The sequence below is a fragment of the Excalfactoria chinensis genome, chromosome 4 (assembly GCF_039878825.1).
Source record: "Excalfactoria chinensis isolate bCotChi1 chromosome 4, bCotChi1.hap2, whole genome shotgun sequence".
Taxonomy (NCBI): Eukaryota; Metazoa; Chordata; class Aves; order Galliformes; family Phasianidae; genus Excalfactoria; species Excalfactoria chinensis.
Window position 1 is genome coordinate 29,528,486 of NC_092828.1, and position 27,654 is coordinate 29,556,139.

The 27,654-nt window shown below is 40.9% G+C and overlaps 1 protein-coding gene across 4 annotated transcripts in view; it reads left to right on the plus strand.

Moving 5' to 3' along the window:
- The window catches only part of PPP3CA (protein phosphatase 3 catalytic subunit alpha), a 189,125-nt gene that overhangs the window by 17,476 nt on the left and 143,995 nt on the right, over positions 1-27,654 (plus strand). For 2 of the 4 annotated variants that reach the window (XM_072336801.1, XM_072336802.1), the window contains exon 1: positions 23,060-23,294. The exons of the other annotated variants lie outside the window; for them this stretch is intronic. In XM_072336801.1, coding sequence (XP_072192902.1) covers positions 23,273-23,294 — 22 coding nt within the window. In that variant the 5' untranslated portion in view covers positions 23,060-23,272. Of the gene's footprint in view, positions 1-23,059; positions 23,295-27,654 lie in introns of those variants that run through there. 4 annotated transcript variants of the gene reach the window in all.

Genomic DNA, 27,654 nt, shown 5'->3' on the forward strand with positions numbered 1-27,654 from the left:
CTGTGCAAAGGTAAAACCAAAGGTAAATGGAGTCAGCATTTAAACTACCTCCCTAACCAAAAAAAAAGGCTTTTAAGATGCCAGGTTTTGCCTTGATTTGAAGAAAATATTCAGTGGCGATAATAGCACTTCCAGTGTGCACAGCAGTGAAGTGAACATGAAGGCTCAGTGAGATCAGATAGCTCTCTCTGACTAAACAGGTCACAGAATCCTTTCACAACTGTATTTTAGCTACAGAATGAATCACCTCAGCCTGAATGTGTTAACCTAGTATCATGGATTATGATAATAACATTCCTTTCAGGGCGTTTCCCTTCCCTTCCAAGCATCTCTCTTCTTTTTCTTTTTTTCTTTTTTAATGCTTAATGGTGATTTTCTAAAGAGTGTCTATAAATATGGGAATACTATGTGGCAACCATTTTATTGCAGGAGCCCTTGTTGAAAGATGTACGTTTTTGCACCTTCTGGACATGCATAATTGTACGTGTTGGAGAGCATCTGCCAAGATTTGTCAGGCTTTCTCAGTGAAGGATGAGTCTTCTGGAAGTTTCAGTAGGCTGAGGATCTAGGAAAGAGCAGACTGGATTAGTTCTGAAACCCTGTGCTGTGGGAGGCCGGGAAGGAGCAGACCGAATTTATTGCTGGTGCAGTATGCTGCAGTGGTTAGAAATGATACTGCTCAGAGCTGGGGGAAAAACTTGGAGTTGGGGCTGCTTTCCCATTTCTTCATTGCTGTTTGCTGCAAGGTTATCCTTCAGCCTTCTGTTGCTTTGTTGCCATACAAATAACATTGTAATTTTTTTCTACAAACCTAGGAGACTTGTTTTTTTTTTTTTTGTTTTGGTTTGGTTTTGTTTCTTTTTGTTTGTTTTTTTTAATTAAAAAGGAAGAAAGTTACTTCTCAACAAGCTCACATTGGAACAGACTAATTTAGAACTACGCTATTCAGAGTGAACTTTACATGCAAGTACTTCAAAGGAGTAGTTTGATGTGACCTTCACTACCGAGGAGTGCTGAGTATGATAAATGGACTGAAGAGAAGGGTTATTTATTCATGTGTGTGCATCTATTGCATTATAAGAGAGTCTGTTGAGTGGGTGGTTTCTCTTGAAAGACACCATAAGAAAATGGGTCCACATAGGTGATGCCATTGTACATGGCAGTATTGTAGTACAGTAAAAAGCTGTTACTAATACTAGCAGCTGTGTCAGACCTTTACTTCTGAATTGGTAATAGGGACAGTCTGGATGTTTGCTATTGAGCTGTAAATACCAGCTTATTACTGGTTTGTTTCTGACAGAACAGCGTTCTCCATCTGTGCATGTGTGTGCAGTTCTGGCTCATCGGCTTTGTAACCAGAGGAGAAAGTGTTCTAACTAGACCCAAACCGGTGTGAAAGGTGCTAGGAGATTACTTGGTCCTCTTGTCAGCCTTTGACTTCCAGTGTAAATGGAGAAATAATGTACAAAGCTGTCTGGCTGGGTAGGTCTTACAGCGGCAATTGTTTTCATGCGTTGTGCTATATGCAGGCTAGACTTTAACCTAAACTCTTGAGACTCAATTTCTTGACCTTTTTCACCTCAGAAAATACTTGGGTTTCATGCTGCCAAATCCTACTGAAAAGGAACGAACTTGTTCCTGAGATAACTCAAATTTTTCAATTTCTTAAAAAAAAAAAAAAAAAAAAAAAAAAAAAAAGAAATCTTAGAAATATAAAAATGCATACAGCTGTGAATGACTTTTTTTCTTTGTATGCAGATTTGGACTTCATGGGAAAGAGGAGGTTGCCTTGTTTGGGTAACCTAGATGATTGAAACCTATGTTAATTTGGCCTGTCTAGTGTTGTACCCTTCTTCCCTACCAAGAACATTGTGATGACTGGAATGCATGTTGTCAACTTCTGTAATCAGGGTACTTCAAATATTTACAATGCTGTGATTACCAGATAACTTCTTACATACACATGCTTCAGTATTTTCTGCCTTTCAAGTTTACTTCCTGGTTTGTCTCGTACTGTAGTGTTTTTTCTTGCATTTAACCTAAGCTGGTTGGCAAAACGAATGAAGTAAAAACTTCTTGACCTCCCAGCTGATGGTTCACCATTGAAATACTTAGTGGGATTTTATTTTTTTTAAATATATGGGAGCAACTGTGCCGAGACCAAATCTTACTTGCAGACTGAACTCCCCCCTCAAGTGTCTGCTGAAGGTGCCAGATTATGTACAAGGAAGTCTCTGCTGAGAGATTAAAACCTAATAATAATGGTAATAATTCAGTAAATGGGATTGAGCAGCAGGAGGATGAATCCCACTTCGCTGGAGTGGGCTGTGACTGGAAGGCCATCTCAAATGTCTAGGACCAACCTATGAATAAATGCCTGCCTGTATTACTTTGAGTAGATATGGGCAGCAGAGGAATTCCAGTGCAAGACTTGGCAGTCTGATACGTCTCCTTTCTGTTGTGTTTTTGATGTGAACTGTTGGTGCCATACTTGAGTGAAAAAAAGCTTTGTTTACAGAAGCCACTTCTTGTTTCAGACCCTGACAGTCAATCCAGTGGGAAGTAATAACGTAGCCCCAAACTATTACAGCTGTATTCTTTCTTTCCTGCTGGGCAAAGTTCACAGAAAACCGTCTAAAACCTGGCTAACAAACTCATTTAATTGAATCTCATATTTTAAACTGGGCATATGTTGGAGTGAGTCCAGGGCATGAAACTGGAGAGGATTTGGTGGCAGTAATAGACGATGTTCTCCTATAACTGGATTGTCAGGCATCTGTTTTCTGCCTCGGAGGAGGCAGTGTGAAAGAATGTGCCCACCCAGCGATAGGCAGAAGAAACTTCAATCTTGAATTGCTCCTTGCTAGGAATGTTTTAGATGCTGTTGGAGCCTGCAGCTCCAAAATGAGGCCTTGTGAGTGGGTTTAGTCCTCAGGCACAGGAGGACATGGCTGTTGCTAGGCTGAAATTGTGGAAGAAAGTTCCTGTTTTTCCACTAGAATTAAGGGTGGCCTTCGATATTGTGCTCTGCACATCTGTATGAGGCACATTTATCTTTAACTTCCCCTTCTCTTGTGCAGTCTAGCCTTTTTCTTTTTAATAGCTAGATGCTTTGTAACTCCTACCAAAACGAAGCACTCTTTTTGCTTGCCACTCGTTGTAGAAAGGCGAAGAGTTTAGACCTCAGTTTGCAGCTGCTGATCATTGTTGAATTCAGGTCAGGCTTTATGGGAAGAAGGATGATGCAAGAACAAGAAATGAAGAGAAAATAAATATTTATAGAGACGTGTCATGCCTGCATATGTGGTGATCTAACCTCTGTCTTCCTTCAGAACTCTCTGTTCATCTCTGCCTTCTTTAGTCACCTGGCCCACACCATCTGCTATGGAGTTGGTCTTAAAAGCTTTTAACAGTTTTTTTAGCTGTCTGAGAATTTTCTCTTTCCCCCCCCCTTTTTTTTGTTCGAGTTTTTGGTTTTGTTTTGAGAGTCTAGTCCCTTCCCCCAGACCTTTCTTGCATGGTGATGTATATAAAATACCTGAAGGGTGCTTGTTTTGTTTTGTTTTTTTGTTAAAGAATAGTGGAAGCGAGCCCACTAGTTCTCCCAGGAGGAAAGCTCAGCAACATCAGTCAAGCATCTGTAGCTTCTCTTTTGGGTTTGTCCCTTTCCTAGGCTTTGTGAAAGATCCAGGAAGATTTGTCATTAATTACTCCTAATTTCCTCTTGTGCAGAATACAATCCATTATGTATTTTGATCTTTCTTACAATACACTTACATAATGAAAACCTACATATTGCAAACCTAACTTAACTCAAATCATGTAGTAATTGGTCTCATTTGTTTCATCTTCTTGTGAAGTTATTGTCTCGTGGGATTCATAATGGGGGTTCACCTTAACCATATAGCCATTGGTTATTCGGATGCTTTCAAGAAATACTATGCAATATCTTTATATCTATCTGTGGAGTACTATTCAGGTTTTGAGATGTTTGTGGGTTTTATTTGGGGAGACTGAAATGTGCAGAGGTGCTTGAGGGGAGATAATCTACAGAAAAGGGGAAGAGAGCGGAAAAGGGCAACACAGAATTTTCTCTGCTAGTTCTCTACTAGTTTATTTTCTTTCAGTTTTTATTTTCAATAAGGCCAGTCAAGAATTGAGAAGGTTATGTTTCTCTGTTTCGGGCTATTCTAATGAACATTGGCATTCTCCTTCTGTTGTCTGTGCAGGTTGCCAAAAGAAGAAATGGATCATGTGGCTTTGGTAGGAGTTAACACGTGTCGAGATCCACAGCAAACTTTCTCTTTGAAAATGCACTTAATTTTACTGGAGTTTGACGTATGACATTAGACATCAAAGTAAATGGCAATATAAATTCTCTTTAGCTGTCTAGTACTCTAATATGCAAACTGTCTGTTTTGTCACTTTGCCTTCTTTGAGACACAAAGAAGGAACTCTTCCCTCCCTGAAGTCCACAGGTGCTCAGTGGCTTTCCCATGGGTTTGCAGTAAACCAGCAATGTTTGTCTCCCAGGTTGCAGCCAAGTTCCCCAATCTGCTGTGCTGAAAATAGTGCCATCTGGTGCTACCCCTGCAACAGAACAGCTTGGTCTGGTGTCATACCTGCTTTGCTTCTTTGCTTCTGGCCTAAGTTGAAGCACTTATTGTGTACCCCGAGGTACACAATCCTTCTGTCCCCAGCTGGGATTCCAGAGTAGGAGCAAGGATTCATCTTTAACTGTGGATCTGAATCATTACCGTTAAGTTTGGCCTTTTAAATACACTCAGATACTTTTTTTTAGTTTTAATAGCAAGTCTCTTCCAGAGTAGTAGTTCCTTTTTCCTCATTTTTAACTGAGATACTTGTAGTTTTTTAATAATTTTACATCAAATGGTAAAATGTAAAGTAGTTGAACTGCTCGCAAAACAGTACTTTGTCATTTGCAGTATTTATCAGTAGTCTGTTGGCTTTTTAGAACAACAACAAGGAGAACCACAACAGCTTTAACTTTTGATCCCATTGTGTGATCTAATTAGATCAGAATCCAGAGTGTCTCTGGCACAGGGAGGCAGTCAGGAAAGGGTGGGAATGTCTCCTCAGACAGCGGTTCAGGTGTGCAGTCACAACTCCCCAAAGATTTTGCTGTATCTTAAGAACTGTGTGTGCATTACTGTTACATCCTGAGACCTTGAGTATGTTCTTAGGCACTCTGCCAAACAGGGAGTATCACAGCTAATTTGGTTCTGTACAGCAGTAACCAGTTAAAAGTACCACCCTCTGAAAAATCTGGATCTCTTGTGCTTGTTTTTCTCCCCTTAGAAGACATACATGAAGTTCATTGAAGAGCTGTGCACGGAGAATATATTGCTCTGCTTCTCTAAGGAACGAAGCAGAATTATGAATTGAAAGTGCAATCAATTGACAGCATTAGAGAGGACAAGTAATAAATAATTCCTTGTTCTCCCTGGAGGGTGTTGACAACAGCTTAAAAAAAGCAGTTTTGCATTTCAAACAGAAGTCAAAATTGCTATTTGTAATAGTGTGTGTCTTCTGAGAAGAAGGAAGTTTGTTGGGTCTTTTTGCAGAGTGGATTGTTCTGTAGGTGGGAGGTGTTGGCTTACAGGACGAGCGTCCGGAGAAGGAATACTGTTCTGTTTTATCTTTCCTTCCACTTTGTCTCTTGCTTTTTTTCCCCTCCTTTTTGACTGAACAGTGTTGATTTGTGACATGATCTGAAACACAGTGAAAACAAAGTGTGCTGACAGGTTGGCATTCTTTGAGATTTGCTGCCAGAAGGCATTTGGAAAATTACCTAGTCCTAACATGTACAAAACCTCAGATCTAATGCTCTACAGGAGGCTGCTTTCCTTTTGGTTATTTTAAAACAGGGGTGAATAATTGTAAGTGTTCTGCCTGAGGTGGGCTGTCAGTGCTGCTGTCCTTCTGAGGACATTATAGTGTGCTAAAGTAGAAAACACCTTGGGTGGGGTTTTCTTTCCTTCTGCAGTTCTATGAAGTTATGGTGATTTTGTGCATAAGCCAGCTTTTCATTTAAGCTTGCAATCAGCTGAAGCGGATATTTATGGGTATTTGTCTAAATTGCTCCTATAGAGATTTTTGAGTATTTTATGGAGAAGCAAATAGCCTACTGGCCTTAAGCCTACTGGAGTGGCAATGAGTGGAAACAAACCTTTCCTCAGACTTGACTAATAAAGTATTTGCTTCATCTGTATGAAGATTGTTTTGCCTTTAACTCGACTAGCACATCTGATGAGTTCTCTGAAGGATAGTGGTGCAAGCAGTGTCGGCCAAGAGGTATTGCTAGGTAAGATGGCTTAGCATGGCCCACATGGGCTTGTTGCAAGAAAGCCTTTAAGCCTTTTCATGGAAAGATGGCAAGCTTGCAGTCAAGTCTTCACAGCTTGTAGGCTTGTTATTTTTCTTCTCCTTTCCTTATTTCTTAATTTATTTTTTTTTCTTTCTTACTGACGCTGGTTTCCATTGTAGCTAAAGAGTTCCTTGTAACACGTACCGCTGAAGCTAGCTGTGCTGCTCCCCATATCGGCAGCCTTCCTGTCTTAATGTATCAGATAAGCATAACAGTTTATAGAGGACTGAGGAAATTCACTTAAGGACTGGTAAACATTGTTTGCCTTATCTCTGTTAACCTAAACAATTTCTCTAAATGGCTGGTGGTAAATGATCCCAGCTAAGTTCTATTAAAATAAAGTATTTGATTTAAGATTAGTTTAAGAGGCCAGAGAGAGTATACTCATCTGTGATGGCAAGTTTGCAGATAAATCACAAGATCATGTATGGGTGGTCTCGAGTCAGGCCGATTAACTATATTATCAGTCTTAAGCTTAAATGGAAATACTGTGGCTTCTTTTCCTTTGGTTCGTTTTTGTTCTTTAAAGGTCAGATGTTTTTCCAGAAGTGCGTGATCTGATGGCTCACAGGGGACTGCAGGAATTATTAGAGTTTCAGCATCCCCTCAGAACAGTCTGCACTAAGTTGGAGTTTGTTACATTGTCATTTTTGAGAAGCTGGGCTGGATGGAAAGAATTTTTCCTGCTGACATCTCATTTGCTGCTCTGTGGTCAGCTGAAAGGATAATGAAGACATATGATGCCTTTGCTATGAGGAAGATACAACCCTTGACATATTCTTGCGAAGGCTATAGAAAATGACCTGTTTTCTCAGGATCTTGTCTGAAACTGAGTACAGAGTGCTTGTTCAGCAACTTAATGTTGTGTTTCTGATAGTGCTGCCGGGTCTTGTTCAGCTCCTGAAGTCTTGCTGATTAATATGTAGGAGTCACAGTTCTTTTTGGTTTTAAATTTGTCATCCTCTTGCTTAATCTTCCTGCTATTAAATGCTGAGAGCACCTCTAGCTGTTTTCTTGCTTTCCTTGAGTTGTGAAATCCTTCCGATTTTATAATTAGTGAAAAGTGTATTTTAAAGAAATTCTGTACCCATCTGTCCTTCCAGAGGATAGGAGGTGCCTACCTGTGGTTCTGAATGACTTGATATCAGTCATCTGTGGGCTGAGGATGCCTTAAGTGCTGCTCATGTGAGAGAAGATGCTGCTGGTGGTCAGCTTCCTCCTTTAGTCACGTGCCGTTCAGATGGAGCAGCTTTGGCATTTCTGGTGCTGTTGCTGTATGCTCGGTTACAGAACGCAGGCCAGGAGAATTCACTGGAAGGTTGCAATGGCCTGTCATTCTCTCTTTGCTGTAGCCTATCTGTCACTTTGAAATGCTTCTGTGGGAGAAGCAAGGAAGAGAGGAGCTAAGTGTTTTGAGCCTCCTCTTCACTTCCAGCAAGAAAAAACTTGCTAGCCAGTGGCCAAAACATGCGGTTGTTTAATCTGTGTTGCAAGGCCAAAGCCACAATAATTAATATGGTTAAATATTTATCTGAAAATGTGGAATTTTAAGACTACTTAGAATATCTGAGATCACATCTAGAGGCCATGAAGTATAGTGATCTTTAAATTGCAGATGTGCTATTTCTTGTCCCTTTTTAGTGCTTTCTGTGTGTTTGAAAATCCACAATAATGTCTTAAGAAGATTATATATTAGGCTAAACTTATCAGCTTTTTAAGTCACTAAACGCAGTGTATGAACTTCACTACTCTCCAAGATGAAGTGTGCAAAAGAAGTAGCTAAGCTTTTCTGAAATCACTAAAGCAATAATCAAGCTTGCTATAATCTAGATTTGCCTTTCAAATCCAGTATTCTGTACTTCTTTATTTCTAGAAATGTTTTCCCTCTATGCTAGACAGTCCTGAAGTGATACAGTGGTGCGCTAGTTTGCACTTCAGCATTTGTCTTTGGAAGGGAAGTGTTACCATGCACATCTTACCGCTGTTGTAGCACGAGTTTTCTGTAGCCATCTGCAGAGCACAGACTTTTATTTTTTTAAGAAACAATTCTTACTGCTCATCAGTGCAGCAGTGAGGATGAGGAATCTGAAAATAGATCCAAATCCGAATCTGTGGGTAGGAGCGTGTTTTAGGTGTTGTTATTTAAATCTGAAGTTTTGAGACAAACAGCTGCAGTGACTCCAGCATTGCTCAAAGAGCTGCAAGATGGAATTAACCAGATGTGCTTCCCTCACTGATATTTAGAAGCCAATGGCAACCCTCCTGCTGTTGGTGATCGGATGAATTTCACTCGGTTGAAAATCCTCGTACTGTTCTGGCTGGACAGTTGCCTGCTGTCCTTGTATGGTGTTCTGCCCTCCCCAGTGAAGTCTTGTCCAGCTTTTTAAGGGCTGGAGGATTTGGTTACTTTGTTTGTAGGAATCTTCCATAATCCTGAAGATCTTGACTTAGAAGTTGAAGGTCAAAAATTTCCTTCCTTCCTGCTGTGACTTATCTTTTCTTATCTACTGTTTTCCTGTGTGGGGGGAGAGGGGCAAAGATGAAAATAATTAGTTTGGTCATTAAAAAATAAACAAACAAGGAAGTCTGACAACTTTGTGATAATTGTTTGAATGTCTGAATGATTCATTCATAAAGTTACCTTCCTGGAAGATGCAGGTGGAGAAACCATCAGCATTGAAAGATCTGTCCCAGGCTGGGGTTAGCAAAATGAATGGATACAAAACCTAACCGCTTTATCACCATGCATCCCCTGTGCATTTTGGAGCAAAACATCCTTGGGTAATATGGTTCTTTTCTGCATGTGGAGGGATAGCAGTGAACTTACATTAATGAAGTTCCAGATTTGTTTTTCAGGTTTGTCCATCCAGGTTGAGCTTTTTAGAATCACATTCTCTTCTTAGTGTTCCAGATAACTTGGGTTGCAGAGAACTTGCATTAGCCCTAATGATTGGTGCCTTATTAGAGTTAAGTTTTACTACAGAGCCTATATGTAATTTGTATGTCTGAATTCTTAAGCAGAGAAAAGAGAATGAAAATAATTCACAAATCAGCTGACCAAAATACTGCTTTCTATTGGACTTGCAACCCTGGCAGAACTTCTCGTATTCTCTTCTTCAGTCACTGACTTTACTTCCTTTTGAAGTACAGAAACGATAATGATAGAAGTTGTATTCGAACTGCACTTGCAGACTTTGTGTTTTGTTTAAAAGTGTATCTGCTAGGTTTTCTGTGGTAACATGTCAGAGTGGTGGTTGTGCTTCTCTGATGCTATATGAACAAGTAAGAGTTTATTGATAGTGCTCAGAAGAACTGATTGAAATAATTGTCTTCTTCATAACTTTACCTGTCTTTTTGTGTCCCACTGGGGTGCCATGACAACAAAACCAAACCAAATGTATTTATCCTGGTCTAATAGAGGATTGGTTAAATATGCAACTTGTTATGGTATTCCAGAATAGCACGTCAAGAGCATCATCTGCTCATTTTGGCCTGCCTTGCAGTGGCGTGAAAGAGAGTCCTGAGATCCTTCTGCTTGTCATGTTTTCACCCTTTGTCTTCCCTCATTCTGTGCTAAGACCTGGATCTCATGGTGAATTCTGAGGGGACATTTGCAGGAAGTATATAACGATTGAAAAGCTTGGCTTATTCTGAAAGATGGGGTTTGCATTTCTTTTGGGATGCTTTTTTTGTTGCCTAGTCCTGCATAAATACCAGGTCTCATCTTTAATGAGCTTAATAAAATCTGAATAGTTCATGCAGTTCAAACTAGTGGTTGACAAGAGTGTTCTTGCCATTTCTGTGATTGGTAAGATGACTACTTGTTAAGAATTAAAACAAACCTTTTAAAAACCAATAGCAGAAAAAACGTTTCAATTAGAAGCACGCTATTCTTAGGGTGTTTTGTTGGTTTTCTTTTTGCCAGTAGACTTTCAAACCTTGTTAAACAGAAGCGTAGTGATAAGAAATAGAAACCATTGAAAAGGAAGACGGTACTCATGTGTTTCCTGCTTTATCGTTATGTTGTGTTTAACTTAATTTGGCAGTGGTGAGATTCACATGACCCAAAACATCCTTTTGAAATAAGTTTGCCAACTTAGATGTTCATTAGTTTTATGTTTTGAAGAAATCCAGAGTGCGTTTATGAAGAAGCTTACTTTCCCCTATGATAGAGTGTATTGTGAATATATCATCTATTGCTGTAGTTTGCTTAAATGAAATGAAGTGTGGATGAACTGAAGTTAGTAAGTTGTCCTTGCATGTTTTGGCATTTACTTTATAGAAAACACGTACAAACTGAGCATGAGAAATGTACATTTCTCTGTGTAGGAATAAACCCAAAACGTTTCAATTGTTATCTTAAGGAGTAGGATTTATTCATGTATTGCTCTTTTTTGGAATCTTACTGGTATATTAATATTTTCTCTCTAGTTGTCACTCTTGCATGAAAGGGAGGAAGTGTGCAAAACCTTGAAAGTACAGAATAGCTACAGTGTATGCGGTTGTATACCCTGATGTGACTTCTAAGCTGATGTTTTCTGGTGGACACCACTTTTCAAATTGATTTCAGTACTGTGGAGATGTTTAGCAGTGAGGTAGGAGAGGGGAGGCAAGTTGTGCTGGGATTCTTCGAAAGATCAAGGCTTTCCATATCCTCCCTTGTATGCATCCCAGTTACTCCCTGACTCTGTTTCTGGCTGAGATGTGATGCCTGGCATCTTTTCCCTTGCTTATGCTCAGTTCTGTTGTTTTCCAGCGCAAAGAAGCTTGTGAGTGGTGCTGGCAGGATGTGTGGTGAGCAGTGCCACAAGGCTGGGCACTTCTGTGAAGAAGAGGGGCCCATATATGCCCTGAGCAGGGACTGGAAGGTGGGGATGGGGTTTCTGAGTAGTGTATTGAGCTAAGAGAAGAGATCTCATTAACTTACTGATCCAAAGGAGTGTTGAGGTAGGCAGTAGTACCAATAACGGGTGTTGCAAAGAAGAGCTGAGTATTCATGTGCAGAGTAAAAAGACTGGAAGATACGCACAGCTTCTGAAAAGGCTGGCACTTGTCCTGCCGAAGTGAGCTGTATGGTGTTATGGTAGCTGCTGACTCTACTGAATTTTGGTAGGCTAACCTGCAGGTTGTTTATATAGATGTTTTTGTTTTGTTTTGTTTTGTTTTGTTTTTTTTCCTCTAAGGCTCAGTAATTCCAACTGAAGGTGTAGGTCTTTAAATGAAATTATTTTGGTCTCTGTTTACAAAGCTTGCATGGCGTTCAGGCTGAAGATAAGTTGCTATTTTTGGACTTAAGTGTTAAGTTGTTTTTTGAGTAACTTGGAGAATATGAAATACCCCTGCAGTCAAGTAAAGAGTCTTCTGATCTGTGCAGGTGCATTCTGGCTTTAAGGTAGAAGGATCCTTTAGCGTGATTTCATTAGCTCTGTAGTTGTGTATTTGGGAAGCCTTTTTCTTTTTCACCCCTCCTCCAACAGTTCCCTTCTAAGGGAGCGCATGGCTTCAGCAGAGTTGCCTTACATCTGAAAACTTGGCAAGGAGTCTGCAGCTCATGCATTTCCATTCCCAAACAGGGACGACTTCTCCAAATATCTTTCTGGTTTCTGCTTAATTACTGCCTTTGGCCACAAGAATGTTTTTAGGACAGTAAATAGGGATATGCATTTAAAGATATACCCATTCAGACTCTGACCGCTGAAGAGAAGGTCGGCATGTAGGAGTATATCAACAGACTCAGCGAGGAGAAAAGCATTCGCAGTGGTGAGCTGAGACTGGCTTGGTAGCACGCACACGGAAGAAATGTTTTCTTTCTCTTGCCTGCATGATGACAGGCAGCACACAGTCCACTGAGAAATTAATCTGAAACGTTGAGCCAGGCTCGCTAGTTTGCTGTCAGACTATTAAGTTAATTCCTGAAGGAGGCTGGCTCAAGTTGTTTACTAGTCAATATTCTCATTATTCATCATCTATTCATTACTGTCATAAGGGATAATCTGAGCATTTTTGGAAGGCAAAACTGGAAGGGACTGTAAACAGTTAAGAGGACAGATTTAGAATTTAAGAAGATGAATTGGAAAAATGGTCTGAAATCGATGAGAAGAAATTTAATAAAGGCAACCGTAAAGTGTTACACTTAGGAGAAATCAAATGCACAAATATAAATGGGCTAGACAGCATTCTGGCCAGAGGGACTCAGGAACTGCGGTGGATCACAAGCCAAATTTATCAGGAATGGTGTACATAACACTGAGATTTCATTAGGGTTGTGTAGGTGAGGAAATATGTTAGATAAATAGTTGGGGAGACTATTGTGCTTAATGCTATATCTTTACTCTCTCTTTTAGATTTGTTAAAGACCTGTGTGGTGGATGGGGCAGGGTCTCAGTGGTGCCTATGAGGATAAGATTGCAAGGTTTGAAAAACTCAGCCTTAGGGAAAATCTGAAGGCTCTGAGTTCCTTGAACCCAGAAAACAGAAAGTCTGGGGAACGCCTAAATCTTCAGCAATATGAAAAGGTGGTTTGAAGAAGGCAGAAATTAAGAACAGTTGATCTCTGTAGAGGCTGAGACTGAAATAAGTTATTTTAATCTGCAATTAAGGAGGTTTAGATTATGGAGAATGGAAATTTTCCAGCTCTGAATATGCCTCAGGGACTGAAAGGTGTTCTTCAAGGGCTTAAAGGAGGTGGGTACATTGACATCACTGTGAAGATGTACAAATTAAAGCTGCCCTAAATAGATAACCCCCCTCCCTCCAGACGTGGTAGGGCATAGGAAAAGAGCTCTAAGCCAGACTTGGAACAGCTGAGCAGTGAGTTAACCCCAGTAAGAACTTGTTGTCTGGGCTTTAGAGCTGCTCTTTCTTAGCCAGCGATATCTGGGTCTGTGGATGTATCTACTTCAAATGCTTCTGCAGAGGACTCTGCTATGTGTCACAGGGGTGCCCTAAAGATGCTGGAGTCTATCCTGGGTCCAGGGATGGGTATATTCAGGGCTTCTCAACTTTTATATTCCATACCCAGTTTTATCCTGGTTAGAGTTTGTGTCTCACTTTTACGACGATGTTAATATTTATTATACTCCTGTGTACAAAGAATTTACTTTTCTCTCTCCGGTGCCTTCTGAACTGCATTTGTTAAGCTAATATGATTCACGATTAAATAGCTCCATTCTCATTGAGGTCAATGTAGTGTTGAAGTTACCCAGAAAAAAAAATACACTTCTTTTCTTCCTTTTTCTTTATTACTTTCTAATTATCCAGACTCTTACGTCTTGGGATTTGAGGTTGGGATTTGTGTCATCTCTGCAGCTTTGGTAAAGCTGTGTACAACTAGGCAATGAATTGAAGTTCTGTAGTGAGTGGTAGTTTCATTGCTTCCTTTTATATTTCTGAAGAGTACAGCATGTACTTCTGAATTCTTTGTGTGTGCAAATGCTTTAATTGGATAGTTTTCATGTTCTCTAAATAGTACTGAGTGATTATGTCTTGGATGATTTTCAGTTTTATCTAAAGGTGCATTTCAAAGCTAGGAAAATGACTCTATGAGGATTAACTTGTGGCTTTGAAACAAGTCTTGGATTCATAAGAAGCATTTAGTTTACCAGACTCAAAGAAGGTAAAATAGCAGAGCAGGCTGTAGTGCACCCATCTGAGTCAACACTGACTTAGTTTCTCAGCTAGGTAAATTTGCCTACATGAGACTACGCTGCAGTGGCTAAATTATTTTTTGTACCTGACCTGGCATGTTCAGAATTGGCTTGGGTGTCTCCATGGGGTTGACCTACCTGAGTCTCAAGCTTGTTCCCCAGCCCTGCAGCTGTACTGCAGAGAAAAGCAGTCTTTCCCTTGGTCTGTATTCAGCAGGATTGCCTTAGCCCATGTTAACTAATGTGTTGGGGGAATTAGGTGATAGCTGGAGACATAGTGTTTTTCTGTCTGGATCTGTTCAGTTGCATGGAGTACTGGACTCAAATTAACTGCTTGCTGTGACATGTACTGGGAGCTGCTTGCACTGATGAGTAAGAGGTGGCTTTTTTTTTCTCTTCCCTCACTGTCCAGAAACAGCAGAGCCATAGATTGAAGCACTATTTATGTTTGAACATCATAGGAAAAAAAAAATCCCAATTTCATATCCTAATGGCTTTTGCTTTGTAAATATATTTACTATTTTTGAAGTCAATGTCTCATCTCTTATACACAAAAGGGAGAATGAGACAGTTCCAAGGAACATGAGAGGAGCTGTTCTGTCAAAGCTGTGGGGCTGTATCTTGACAGAAAAAAATGTAGATTCATTCAGGTAAATGGACTTTGTAACTGTGTGATTTGCAGAAGCTGAAATTTTGAGACGCTTGTATTCATGCAAATTGGTCAGTTTATAAAGGCCTGCCTTCGTTTCAGCTGATATGGAATTGTTTTCTTCAGAGTGTCTGGTATGACGCTATGTTTCTGTTCTAGGAGAAAAACAATGTTGATAACGCACTCGTGTTTATATTTGCTGCTAAGCAGAGTTGTACAAAGCCATTCTCAGCAAAGGGCCCGAGGCGCTGGGAGGGAACAAAACTAGTGTGTCTGACCTAAACTGGCCAAAGGGATGTTGCGTTCCATGTGACATCATGTGAAAGGAGCTTTGAAGAAGGTGGGAGTTCACCTCTTTCTTCTGCTGCTCAGGGAGTTGCTGGGCATTGGTTGTGGCGAGGGGAGGGGTGAGAGCAATTACTTGTGAAACAGTCTTTATATGTGTTTTTGCATGTACATTTATGTCTACATATGTAATAATTATCCTTTTCCTTTCCTCTGTCTTAGCTTTATCTCAACCCATGAGTTCTACTTTGGTTAATTTTATTTTCTTTCGATTCTTCCCCCATCCCACTGGGAGGGAAAGGGAGTGATCAGATGACTGTGTGGTGCTTAGATACCTGCCAGGCTAAAGCACAACAGGGCCTAACATCCAAAATATTCCAGGTAATAAAGTTGTGCCTCGCTATATCCTTTTGTTCTGGCCAGGTGCACAAAATCAAATCATTGCACTGACTTTCAGTGCTGAGGCCATTGATCATTTATATCAGTCTCAAGGAAGTCAAGTTAAAATGTCACATACAGAAGGGACGCACGTTTCAGATGATTAACAGGAGGTTATTATGATAATTCAACAGGGTGTCATTTCTAGGCTGCTGTCATTAATTCTTCACTGAGGTGCTTCTTGAAGAGAAGAGCATTTCATATGAAAAATCTTGTTGGTTTTTATTTTTGTTTTTGGACAACTTTATCTAGTAGCACTCAGGCTGCTGATGTATTTGCATCATGTTATCCGGGTTGATTCTCTCCGTGTCTCTGCTCGTCTTTTACTGCTGCAGTGCATCTTAACTAAAATTTGCCTAGCCTGGTCAAACTCAATTGGACACTGTGCACAGTGGCCTTCCTGTGATGTGTTCTATTTCACGTTGTTGATCATGACTCATCTGTATGACTTGTAGAGTTAAATGGAAACCAGACTTGATGCCCATGTTTTCTATATATTAGTGGAGTTTTTGCATCTCTGTTGTGGGTATGATTCAACGCTTCATGCGGCTGCCCCTTTCGACTGAATTAAGGATCATGTTGAAAGTCCATTTTTATTGCTGGGAGTCAAATTAATAGCATATAGATTTTCCCAGATGGTCCCGGGTTCTGTTTTGTGGCAGTTATCAAGAGAAGGACTAAATGATGAAGTGACAGTAGTCTTCTAATGAGCTGTTCCAGTGCAGTTTATCAGCAGTAGGGATGTTTTCAAATGAACTGACTGCTTCATTTAGCCACTTGGCCTAGCCTAGTTTGTTTTAATTTCATTTCCTTCCTTGACAGCCTATCTACAGAAGTTTATCAGGCAGCTTTCATCCAGTGGAAATAGCTTTGTTAGTTTGTTAATGTCACCGTTAGGATTCCCTTTGGTTCTGGTCAGTTCTTTTCAGTGTGTGAAAGTATTAGCTTTGCTGTTCATGATAGTATCTAAATATTTTTCAGAAAAACTCAAATATTTAGACAGCTGTTTCCTCTATTCAATACTGTACTGAAGAGGATATTTTTACTGCCTTGACACCATGCTCTTATACCAACTCATCAATTCATTTGGCTTGGTGTTCTTCCTTTGCTGTGGATTATGGCAGTTTGTGCTTTACTTTCTCCACACCACCCTTTGAGATGCAGCAGGTATGTCTTGAAGAGATTTGGCATGAGTAATATCAAATAGTGTTGGAGCTGCAGTGCAACTTCCCTAAAACTTAAAGTTTTAACAATGATGGTGTTTTAAGTTCTGGCTTCGTAAATACTTCACATGCGTGTGAGAAAAGTTTGTTGCACCAAAAGGAGAGCAGTGTGCTCTTAGCAGCATATAGGTGGAGCACAACCCTAATCTCCACACCAGCACTCATGAAAGTTTCTCACACTGATCACTTTCTGTGTCAAGTGAAAGGCATTTGCTCTCATCCATTGTGATTTTACATCTCAAGAATGCCTTCAGCTTTTGCAGAATGTAAATAGTCTACTTAAATATGCTATGCAATTCAATGCATGTATTTAAGTGCAATACTTACTTTGAACGTGCTTTATCTCTTCCGCTAGTGCATCTTTGCATGTCCTAGAGCCATACAAACCTTCAACAGACTTCTGCCCTCCTTAGAGAGTGGCATTTACTTTCAGTCCTGCTGTGAACATCATGTAGATACTAACCATGCATAGTCACCAAAGGAGTTGTGTGGGGTAGGTTGGGGTTTAATCTCTGATGCTGTGTAAGCTAAGTAATTCTCTGCAGCATGCGTTCTCTGTTCTGAATTCCAAAACCTTTCACAGTTTTTAATTCCAAAGAGCTTTCAAAATATTCTTGGTGGCATGCAAAGCTAGAGTTAGAATGTACATAGTTCTAGGAAGTCAGTACAGTGCCCCCCAAAATGAGGCTCTCATGGTTAGAAATCTTTTGTTGCAAGGCTGCAAAGCACGGAGTAACGTTACCCAGCATGTGGTATCTGTATTTGCCAGAGATTATTTTCAGTAGCAGATTTGTATGATGGAAGCATATTCATGTGGTTGTGACCCTTTATGTTCTTTTAACTCCTCGTGTGAGCAGTGGCAGATTTGGACAATGGACTTTATAGAGTTAGCACATGACAGAAGTGTTCTCCTGGTAGGTCTCTGTTCCAGAAGAATTAGAAAAATGTTGATGTGCAGTGGTGACAGAACAGTATCTTGGTTCGCTGCAGATTTCTTGCAAGCAAACCACTGTAAATCACTCTCTCTTTATGTGTATTTTTTACTCTGCTTAAAGGGACCAAACGGAAATGGATTTTTTAGTGTCTTCCTCATCTGTTGGTTTCTTCAGAATTCCTTAGCTCTCCTTGTTTTCCCCAGATGCCTATTTATAGCCATTATCTCAGTCACTAGGAAGACTCAGCTGGCAGGGTTTGGGGGGGGATTCCCAGAGGTGACATCATCCAGTCAGCAAATCCATCTCCTGCTGGCATGGTGAGGAGGGGAAAACCCTTCGCTGTAGATGAGATAAGAGCTTACAAAATGCCTTTTATAGAGAATACGTGCAAAGGTGGAACATCCTAGCCAGTTCTTACTGCCTGAAGAAAAGATGTCTCAAAACTCCTGTTGCAGGCTTGGTCTTGATTTTATTTATTTATTTATTTTTATGTTGTCCACCTTCTCCTTTTTCCTGAAGACTTTTTTTTTTTTTTGTATTGTTTGGTTTTTTTTAAGCAAACCTTAAAAGCGTTGTCAAAGCAAGTGGGGGAGAGTGCAGGCTTGAATTTCTTTGTCTTCCAAGTGGTGGTACATGAATTGGTTGGAACTTGAGCTGCTTCATTCTGACAACAGATGTTCATTCATTCAGTGGCAGGTAGGGCTGAAGGGAACGGGTGTGCCTTTTTGTCTTCCCCTTTACTCAAGTTACTCCCATTCCAGGCTCCTCCCTGTCCCTCACATGCAATGACCATAGACTATAATCAGAGAACTGGATGCATGTGAGACACTTCAGTAGCATATTTTTTATATATGAGGGGAAAAATACCCTTCTGTGAGGAAAAAGGGGAATAAATATGTTCTTATATTCATGTTATTCATGTGCTTTTTCTGCACAGAAAAAAAAAAAAAAAAAAAAAAAAAAAAAAGAGGACCTAATTCTCTGGAAAATTCTAAATACCAGAGAAGGGAGGATAAACCTTCTTATCCTGTCTTGCAGATAAGGATTTGGAACACATGTAGGTACTTTTTGTAGGAAAGTTCCCAAATTCCAAACAGAATGGATTCCATCTTTCTGTATTTGAGGCTCACCCTTGCTGAAGCCTTGTGCCCACATAATTGGGCTAAATAGAGGGACGGCAGCCACGCAGTAGAAGCAGCACTTTGGCCCCCCAGAGTGATTTTTGGTTTGTTGTGAGACAGGACTGGAGCAGCAGCTGAGAAACTGTTGAAACCTCAGCAGCTACATCCCTGATTCTTCACTGACTTTAATGCTAGAACACATGAACTCCAGCCCACCTCCCCCTTCATATCCCACAGTGGTCCAGCAAACTCAAGTGTCAAGTAGTGCTTGCTCTAGAGATTTTAGTTGGAGTGAGTTGTGTTCAGGACAAAACAGTACCTAAAATGAAGGGAAAACAAACCACTTAAAAGTAATATAGCTACAGTGATGTATGGATGTGTGCATTCCAGGCATGTTTATTCATACAGTACTGGAAGTGTATATGCCACATATCAAATGGTGGTATTTTAAATGGAGGCTACTTAAAATTGCAAGTATGACTCTTCTTCTGTCCTTGATTTGATTCCATTTTGAGGGATGAAGTTAGATGCTTAGCTAGGGCGGTCTTCAGGATGTGCTTGCAGTCTTGAAAATACTGACTGTATTAGTTCATGTTTGCTTAGAAATGATTGAATCTTGCATTTTAATTCCTGTGTAAGTCTCCGAAGTTGGCAGCTGGAAATGCAAAGGGGAAGTGGCGTTCTCTGTAGCAGCCTGAGGAGAGAGAGCTCCTGCGGCTGTCCTCCCTGTACAAAACTGAGGGAGGGGGAAAAACAGCCTATTTCTTAGCCAGAAAATATACTGGTGTTCTGTAAAGGCCAAAAGACTGCAGCCTCAGCTGTCGAAAACTGATCCTGAGATGCCACTGATAATGTGCTCTTCTGTGAGAAGTCTGAACCCTGTTGGAGGTGACAGCTGACCTACTTACACAGCCTCCTTAGCAAGCACTGGACTGCTTCAGTGCCTGTGAGGCTGCCTTGCCTGGCTGCCCATGGCTGCTCTGGGAGCTGCCTCCACCCCATTAGAGATCACCTGCCTTCTCAGTGTGAGTTGGCAGTGCTCAGATGTGTGGGGTGTGCTGAGCGTGTGAACCTAGGAGGAGAGGGGCAAGGTGTTTGGGGTACTTGAACTCATGGAAAGGAGGGTGTCTGGCAGCTGAGATGTGGTTGGAGGGCAGTATGGTACTCTGTAGATCATAGCATTGTTTGAGATTAAAGGAACCCTTAAAAGTCATCTAGTTCAACTCTCCTGCAGTTAACAGGAACATCTATAGCTAGATCAGGTTGCTCAGAGCCTTGTCCAGCCTCCCCTTGAATGTCTTCAGGGACAGGGCTTCTACCACATCTCTGGGCAACCTGTTCCAGTGCTTCACTGTAAACAATAATAAATTCGTATCCAATAAAAATCTTCCCTCTTTTAGTCTGTAGCCATTTCCCTTTGTCCAATCACCACACTAAACTAGAGTCTGTCCTCTTCTTTCTTATGGCCCCTTGTTACATACTGAAAGACCACTATCAGGTCTCCCTGAGCCCTCCTTTTTGCAGGCTGAACAGCCCCAGCTCCATCAGCCTGTCCTTGTAGGGAGGGTGTTCTGCCTCTGGGACCGTTTCTGTGGCCCTTCTCTAGATGCACTCCAACAGCTCTGTGTCTCTCCTGTACTGAGGATTCCACATCTGGACATAGACCCCCAGGTTGAGGCCTCACCAGCACAGTGTAGAGGGGCAGGATCACATCTCTCAACCTGCTGGTCACAATTCTTTTGATGTAGCCCAGGATATGGTATGTTTTCTGGGCTGTGAGGGCACGTTGCTGGCTCATGTCCAGCTTGCCATCCACCAGTATTCCCAAGCACTTTCCGTCAGGACTGTGCTCCATCTTCGCAGCCCCAGCTTGTATTGGTAGTGGGGGTTCCTGTGAATCAGATGCAGACCTCACACTTGGATTTATTGGTGCCAGTGGTTTATGGGCTGGTTCAACCTGGTTCCGTGACTAATGAGGTCTCACAAGGCCACACACTCTGGGAAAGGGAGAAAAAGGGAGAAGGTAGGGAGATGGGCCTAAAAACAAAACAGCAGCAATAATCTGAGGAGGAAAGCTAATTTACTAAATATGATAGCGGAAAGCAAGATAACACAATATAATACAGTATAATTGGAATTGAAGCTAATAAATCAAATGAGAGAGTGTCCAAAACCTAAGGCCTTCCTCTAATGCTGAAGGCAAGACAGGTAGGGAGCACGTACTGCAGACATGAGCAGTAAAAGAAGAGGGGACATCTCATGACTTGTGAGCAGTTTTGTCTTTCCCTCTGGATAGAAAACAGAAATGAAGTCTTCTGGGGTATGTAGTTCTCTTCTGAGCGACAGGTACCTGGAAAATTGGCAGTCCATGGAACTGGAGCATTAACTCTTTAACTCACAGTGCACAACATGATGTTAAGATGTGGAAAACTGACAACAGGAAATCATAAAACCATGGCATTTGGACCTCATGAGGTTCTCCTGGGCTCATTGCTTGAGCCTGTCTGTGTCTCTGTGAATGTCCTCAGATGTGTCAACTGCAGTATGAAGCTTGATGTCATCTGCAAACTTGCTGACGGTGTGTTCAATCTCACTGTCAAAATCACTGATAAAGATATTAAAGAGCATCAGTTTCAGTGCTGACCCTGAGGGACACCACTCGTCACTGATCTCAATCCAGACAGTGAGCTGTTGCCTGCCACTCTCTGGGTACGACCTTGCAACCAGTTCCTTGTCCATCAGACAAATTGTCTCCAGTTTGGAGAGAAGAATGATTCCACTTAGCAGAGGGACTAATATATCCTTCAAAATATATACATTTCATATGTCAATAGAAATGTTCCTTTAACTCCTTTTAAAACTCTTTGAAATAAGCTAAGGTTGTCTAGTTGCGTAAGGTGAAATATGTGTTCAGACTCCCGTATTGCTTGTCCTAATGAATTGTTCTCTTTGCTTGCTAATAACTTCAAAGAACATGCTAATTCCCATCAAGTGTTAGCAGAGACCTATCACTCCGGGCTTCTTATTTACAGGTTTTAAGAAGGGCAGTGGGAGAGAGGGAGAAGAATGGTGTACACATCACTAGGAGTTTCATTGTTGTTGCTTGTATGTTGGCCATTCAAGTCAGTCAAGTGGAATTGGAAATGTACTGTATGCCTTGCACTCTCTGACAGTAATCCAGAGGAAGGAAAACAATTAGTTCCTCTTCATATCACTGGGCCTTGAGTGTGTGCTTGGGGCTGAGTGCAAGCTAGAATGCTTTCTTCAGCTGGGGCCATTAGTCATATTGTGCAGTTGAGTAATTTTCTCTGTGAAGAACTGATTTTTTTATGAGCCTTAAAATAAAGGAAATTATGGCTGTAGCTTCTTAGAAATTCTTGTGCGTAGGCTTTTATCCCATTTCTGTGAGAAAAGGTAAAGAAGCAAAGAGGGAGAAGACCAACCAAACTGCCCAAAGCAGAGCTTTTATTGGCGCTAGCACCTGCACTCCTAAACTGGACACTGTCAGCGCGTGAGAACCGGTTACTATTGCTTTTAGGTAAAACAGAAGTCTCTGTTTGGTCTCTTTCTCTTTGCCTCTGTGTATTTATGAAGTAGAGACCGATGTGTATACACTAATAAATCTGAAATCTTCCCTTCAAGAGCAGATTCAAGAGATGAAATTATTTTCAACACTGTGTAAAGGCTGCTTTTCACTTATGTCTTGATGTTAAAGAAGATGCTGTGTGGTGAGGGTAAAGCAGTTCCTGTCAGTGCCCAAGGGCAAGCTGCTGGGCTGGACTCCTCCCACAGCTGTCCTGATAAGGCATTTGTCACTGACTGTTCAAGAGGTAGACCTCAAGTTTGGAGGTGGCATGTAGGAGGATTAAAATTTTGCAGTTATTAAAGTAATGATGTGGGGTTTTTGTTCTGTTTTGGGTTTGCTTCTATATCCCCACTCCACCTCTGTTCTCTAATCTCCCTTTTTCCTTTTCCTTTTATTTTTTGTGATGTTGTGGGATCGTGTGATGATGGGAGAAACAGGGTAAAACATAATCGTTACAAGGATTTTATTTATTTATTATTTTAAAATAAAAGCAAATTATGAACTTTTATACCAAAACTGACACAGCAGTGGAAAAGCAAACTTCTTCATGGAGACAGGGCTTCAGGATTGTGTTTTGTGGATGAGAAGTGTGCTGCAAGCAGCAGTTTGTATTTTATGCTTGTTTGGTAGACCTGCTTCCTTTATTTTGGTTGGCTTTTCTGTTGAGCTGCCAGGCTCCAGTGGCTTGGGAAAAGACTGAGAGCAGTTTGCATCACGGGTTAACGTGAAGCTGGCAGTCCTGTGGTTCCTTGAGTTGCCATGACTCCAGTAAGCACGTTCACTCTTCTGAATGCTGAGCTACATAAGTGTCTAACACAGTGTAGTCAAAGCTTCAGTGTGGTAGAATTTGATTTTGAATCTTAGAAAGCTGTAAGCTACCTAACAAATCTTATTTTGCCAGCCTTCTTAAAGCTCTTGTTCTACACCGACTTTGGAAAGCCTGCCCAAGTGGGCTTTGAAAGAATGAGCTGTTGGATTTCCTTTCTGGAATTGTCTCTTCTATGCCACTGTGCCAACTGAAAGGTAATTTGTTCATGATTATTCCCAGTGGGTCTGCAATTCATGGCCTCTATTCATACATGGAAGCCAGTGGTATGGTATGGTGGTAGCTGTGAGAGGCAGCGTTTTTCTGGGGGAAGATAAGTTAAAGACAGTCACTTGGTTGCATTTAGGTTTTTCTTCCAAGCAGTTCTGACGTGTCTCAATACTGAGCAAAAATTGGAAAAGAGGGTAATAAAGCCCATGAAGTTCAAGAGGCTGAGAATGGTGTCCTGATAGGGTATCTCCTTCAGTCACTCAGAAGCTGCTATCTCCTTCTATGAAAATCAGATGCTGTGTGTAAAGTCTAATGTATTTTTTTGTAGGAGGTGGAGGGGAATCATTGGGTGAGCCAGGCTGTTGCATCCTTGTTATCTGCAACTCCCATTTCCCTCTCCACAGTAGCATTGTTATGAGGTCTGTTTGGCTTCCAGCTCAGTGTTGGTGATTACTCCAGTTTTCTTCTAGGTAGCACAGCTCTGAATACCTATTATCTGTAGAACTGTTAGAATTTCATGTCGTTTTCCAACCTCGTTCTTTTCATCTTATTACTTCGAAAAGAAGGGGGTGTTTTTTCTGCAGAACTGTTGATTATGAAGTTTTATAATGTGGGTGCAAATAGTTAATAGCAGTGCGTAAGCTTTGGAATATTATTCCGAAGTGTCTTATACTTTCTGCAGTGTTGAAATACAGTAGTTATCTTCTGGCCTCACACATCTTTGTAGAACTGAATTATTAATTTACTTGTATTTATTTTTTATTTGAGTGTGAATTAAACCTGCTTTTAATCAAATGATAGTTGTATTTGAAGTTCTGTAATCACTGTCAAAGCACTGGCTCCTAATTTTCTACGTTTATCCTGTAATATTATATTAACCTTGCAATTCTTGATGGAAAATGAAGAATCCACATGAAGTTTCTGGCAATTACTAGCTCACACATTTTGGACAATCAGGAGTGGTTTTCCTAGCTTTGAATAAGTGTCTTGCTTGGAATTTGAGTGTATTGCTGCAGTCTGCACAGAAAATTAATCTAAATGATTGCAACGGACCTGTCTCTGTTTAGTTTTGTTATCAGCTTAGAATGGGTTCGATAGCTGTCCAGATTCAATGACTAGCAGTTGGTATGTCACAAGGACAATGATACGTACAGAGTGCACCCCTGAGTGTAGAGAGGGCAAGGCTGGGAGTGCCTCTGTAGCGGTAATGATGCACATAGATCTTCTGATAGCAGCTTTTTGGATAATCAGGGCAGCTGCTTTATTGACAGAAAACAATTATGGGATGATGCTGGAATTCTGGTATGGCTATTTTGAATTTGAAGATTCATAAGCATAGTTCTATACTGCTACAGTAGTCACGAAAAGAGCCCCACTTTCTTTGGCAGGCACAAGGTTTCATGTCTGAGGAGGAAGCAGTATTTCAGCATGCGCTGTGGTGAGAAAGTGGACGTCAAGGAGCAGTGCTGCTGTTGCGTGCAACAGCATCCTTGAGAACCTGCACAGCTGTGAAACATTTGTGGCTGGGGGGAGCAGAGGGGGGGGGAAGGGCGGGAAGGATATTGCTTACCTTGATAAGGAGGCAAACATTGTCTAACAGTGCCACCCAGTGATGTCTGCCATAACAGCACATGAGGACAAGGCTCTGTATTCATGTGGGAAGGGAAACGGGCTCAGGGAGCCAAGCCCTGTGGACACGAAGCTCTGAGCAGCATTATCTTTTTTACTGGTGCTAAAACTGCCTTCTAGGAGTCATGTATTTGAAACGAAGAAAGCAGAGCTACCTGTTGCCAGGATGCATCTACTTCCACCTTGAGGGAGGTATCTTATTTAAGTACGCACATATGGAATTAAGCTTTGTAACTAAGTCTCAGGAGGGATGATTTATGGAGTGTACAAAATGCATTTAGTTTAATATGCCTCATTCGTGCTGGTAATATTAAACTGACAGTGCAGCCCTGTCACTTCACACGTAGCAGGAATTCCTTCGAGCTCTTTGACTTGCAGTCTGTGTATGACAAGCGCAGTTATTCTGGGTTTGGTGGACAAATATGGCAGTAACTGAGCACCGTGGGCTGCTGAATCACATCTCTGCTAAGTGTTCCTTACTGATCCTAACTGCAGAGCAGTCTATGTGCAAGCACATTTACCTTCCTGGTTTAAATAAATAAATAAATAAAAGCAGGGTGATTTTTGAAGTGTTATGACAAAGTGGGAAGACTAATTTCATCTCCAGCTGCCACCAGGCCTTCTCATCTTCTGCTTTGGCTTCCCAGATAGCTTTTGCTGTTCTCCAGTGTAATAAAAAGTTGGATTTCAGCTTGCAGTTACTGAGTCCAAAGTTGGAATTAGACAGAGTTGTAATCTTTAACCTCTGAAAGTGACCCAGAGAGGTGGAAAGGTGCCCAGACTGTGTGCAGGGGGAGTTGCGTTTTGACACTAACAGCAGTCATGGTGTTTTTAGTAGGGCAATACAGACAGGCCTAAGAGTTTTCACAAAGTTGGAACCATTTGTGTACAATATTATAAGTAGAGATTACATGGGATAAAATATTAATGTGTATTTAAAAGAAAAAGGTGCTTAATAGGATGATTATTGTCTGAAAACTGAAAAGGATGCCTTTTGTTATGGTTCAGCATTCTAATTTCAAGCCATACAGATAGTCAGTAAAAGTCACTTAAGACTGGAAAGGTGAACCGTCTCCTTTTCTTATTTATCTTTTTAATAGTGTGACCAATGATTTTGAAAATGAAATTGAATAGAGCATCTGAGTACTGATGATATCGTTGGCAAGTTGTATTATTTTGTTTATTTACCACATGAAGTTTATCATTACTTCAAGCCGTGAAAGGTTAAAATGCACAAGGAAGTTTTGAATATACGTGTATTCTTAGATATTCTTTGAAGAGAGGAAGGTCAAGTTAGATGCTGATCTTTCTTCAGAGGCAAAGGGGTAAAGCCGCCAGTTAAGGACCACCTTCTGCTTTAGAAATGGTGTGGTTGTTGTTGTTTTCTTTTTTGAGCATGCATGTAGATAATGTTAAAATGAATAAAACATGGTCTGGAAAAAATGTTGTGTTCATTTTTGTTATGTTTCCCCCCTACAATACACATACGTCGTTCTTCAGAAGTTTTCAAAACTGGAGGTGCCTTGCTGTATAGATGAGTTTTATTCTGTGGTGTACCTCACAGAGGTCATTGGCACTTGATGGGTAAACACTGCTTCTTTATAAGACAGGGCTAAATCCTCAGTTTTCTTTGGTAAGCCTTGTAGCGTGGGAGTAAAAATTGCTTGTAGGCCTGCTTAGTCTCCAGCCTTTTCAGTTTCTGAATGGTGGCAAAGGGATGTATTTCATACTGTTGGGTTGGTTTTTTTTGTTTTTTGTTTTTTTTGTTTTTTTGTTTTTTTTTAATCTACAGCTGTAAACTGGACTTGGCTTTTGTGCTGCTTGTTTGGACTTTGCTGAGTCCTGTGGTAATATTTTAGACTCTTTTTAAGAGATCTCCTACAGTTCACTTGGTTTCCTTGGAGCTCTTTCATCTGCTTAAATTTGTGCTGTAGACCTAGCAGAATTTATTTAGGTATGCATTTCACTCGCTGCTTATCCCATCACTTGGAACATGAAGAAAAAGTCATGAGTGCTTCTGAGGGACCGAGAGAGCAGCCTTCCAATTGATCAGGAATGTTAAAGGAAAGATGCTGAAAAGAAGTACCATCTGAGTGGAATGTGATGCTACTTATGCCCTGTTAAAATGGGCTCAAAGACTAGAGAAGCACAGAAGGGCATAGCAGAATTTGTCTCATGTTTCATGTAGCTGGTTTTGTTTTGCTTTTCTTCTTGCTTTTGCTAGCATAGAGATGCTCTAGATTTGTGTTTTCCTGCCTTGGGAATAGTGGAGTTGCGGCACGAATGTCCTTGAACTCCTCTTGTGTTCATGTAGAGCGGTGGTACCAGAGGGAGAGCTCCTGAACTGAATAGGTTCAAAGCACTGCCTCAAATCCCATGAGTGCTGGAGTGCCTGATCTGCTGAAGCTGTTGAGGAGACTGGCTGCGTTGTACTTGGAGAGCTTCTGTACTTCAATATGAAAAACTTGACAGTTTTCCTTTAGTGTATTTTGCTTTTGCCTTCAGCTGTGTTAGACTGGAAGGAAAAGAGGAATGTTAAGGTTCTTCATTGCTTGGAAATCCAAAGGAATAAATAGAAGTGGCTTTTGAGGTTGGGACTTGGCTATACAGTTATTTTTCTTTGATGTAAATTGTTCATCTATGTGCTAATCACATTCTTGTCTACGTAAGCCACTTCAGTGAGACATGAAGTTCCGTGGAGTTATTGCTACAGTAGAT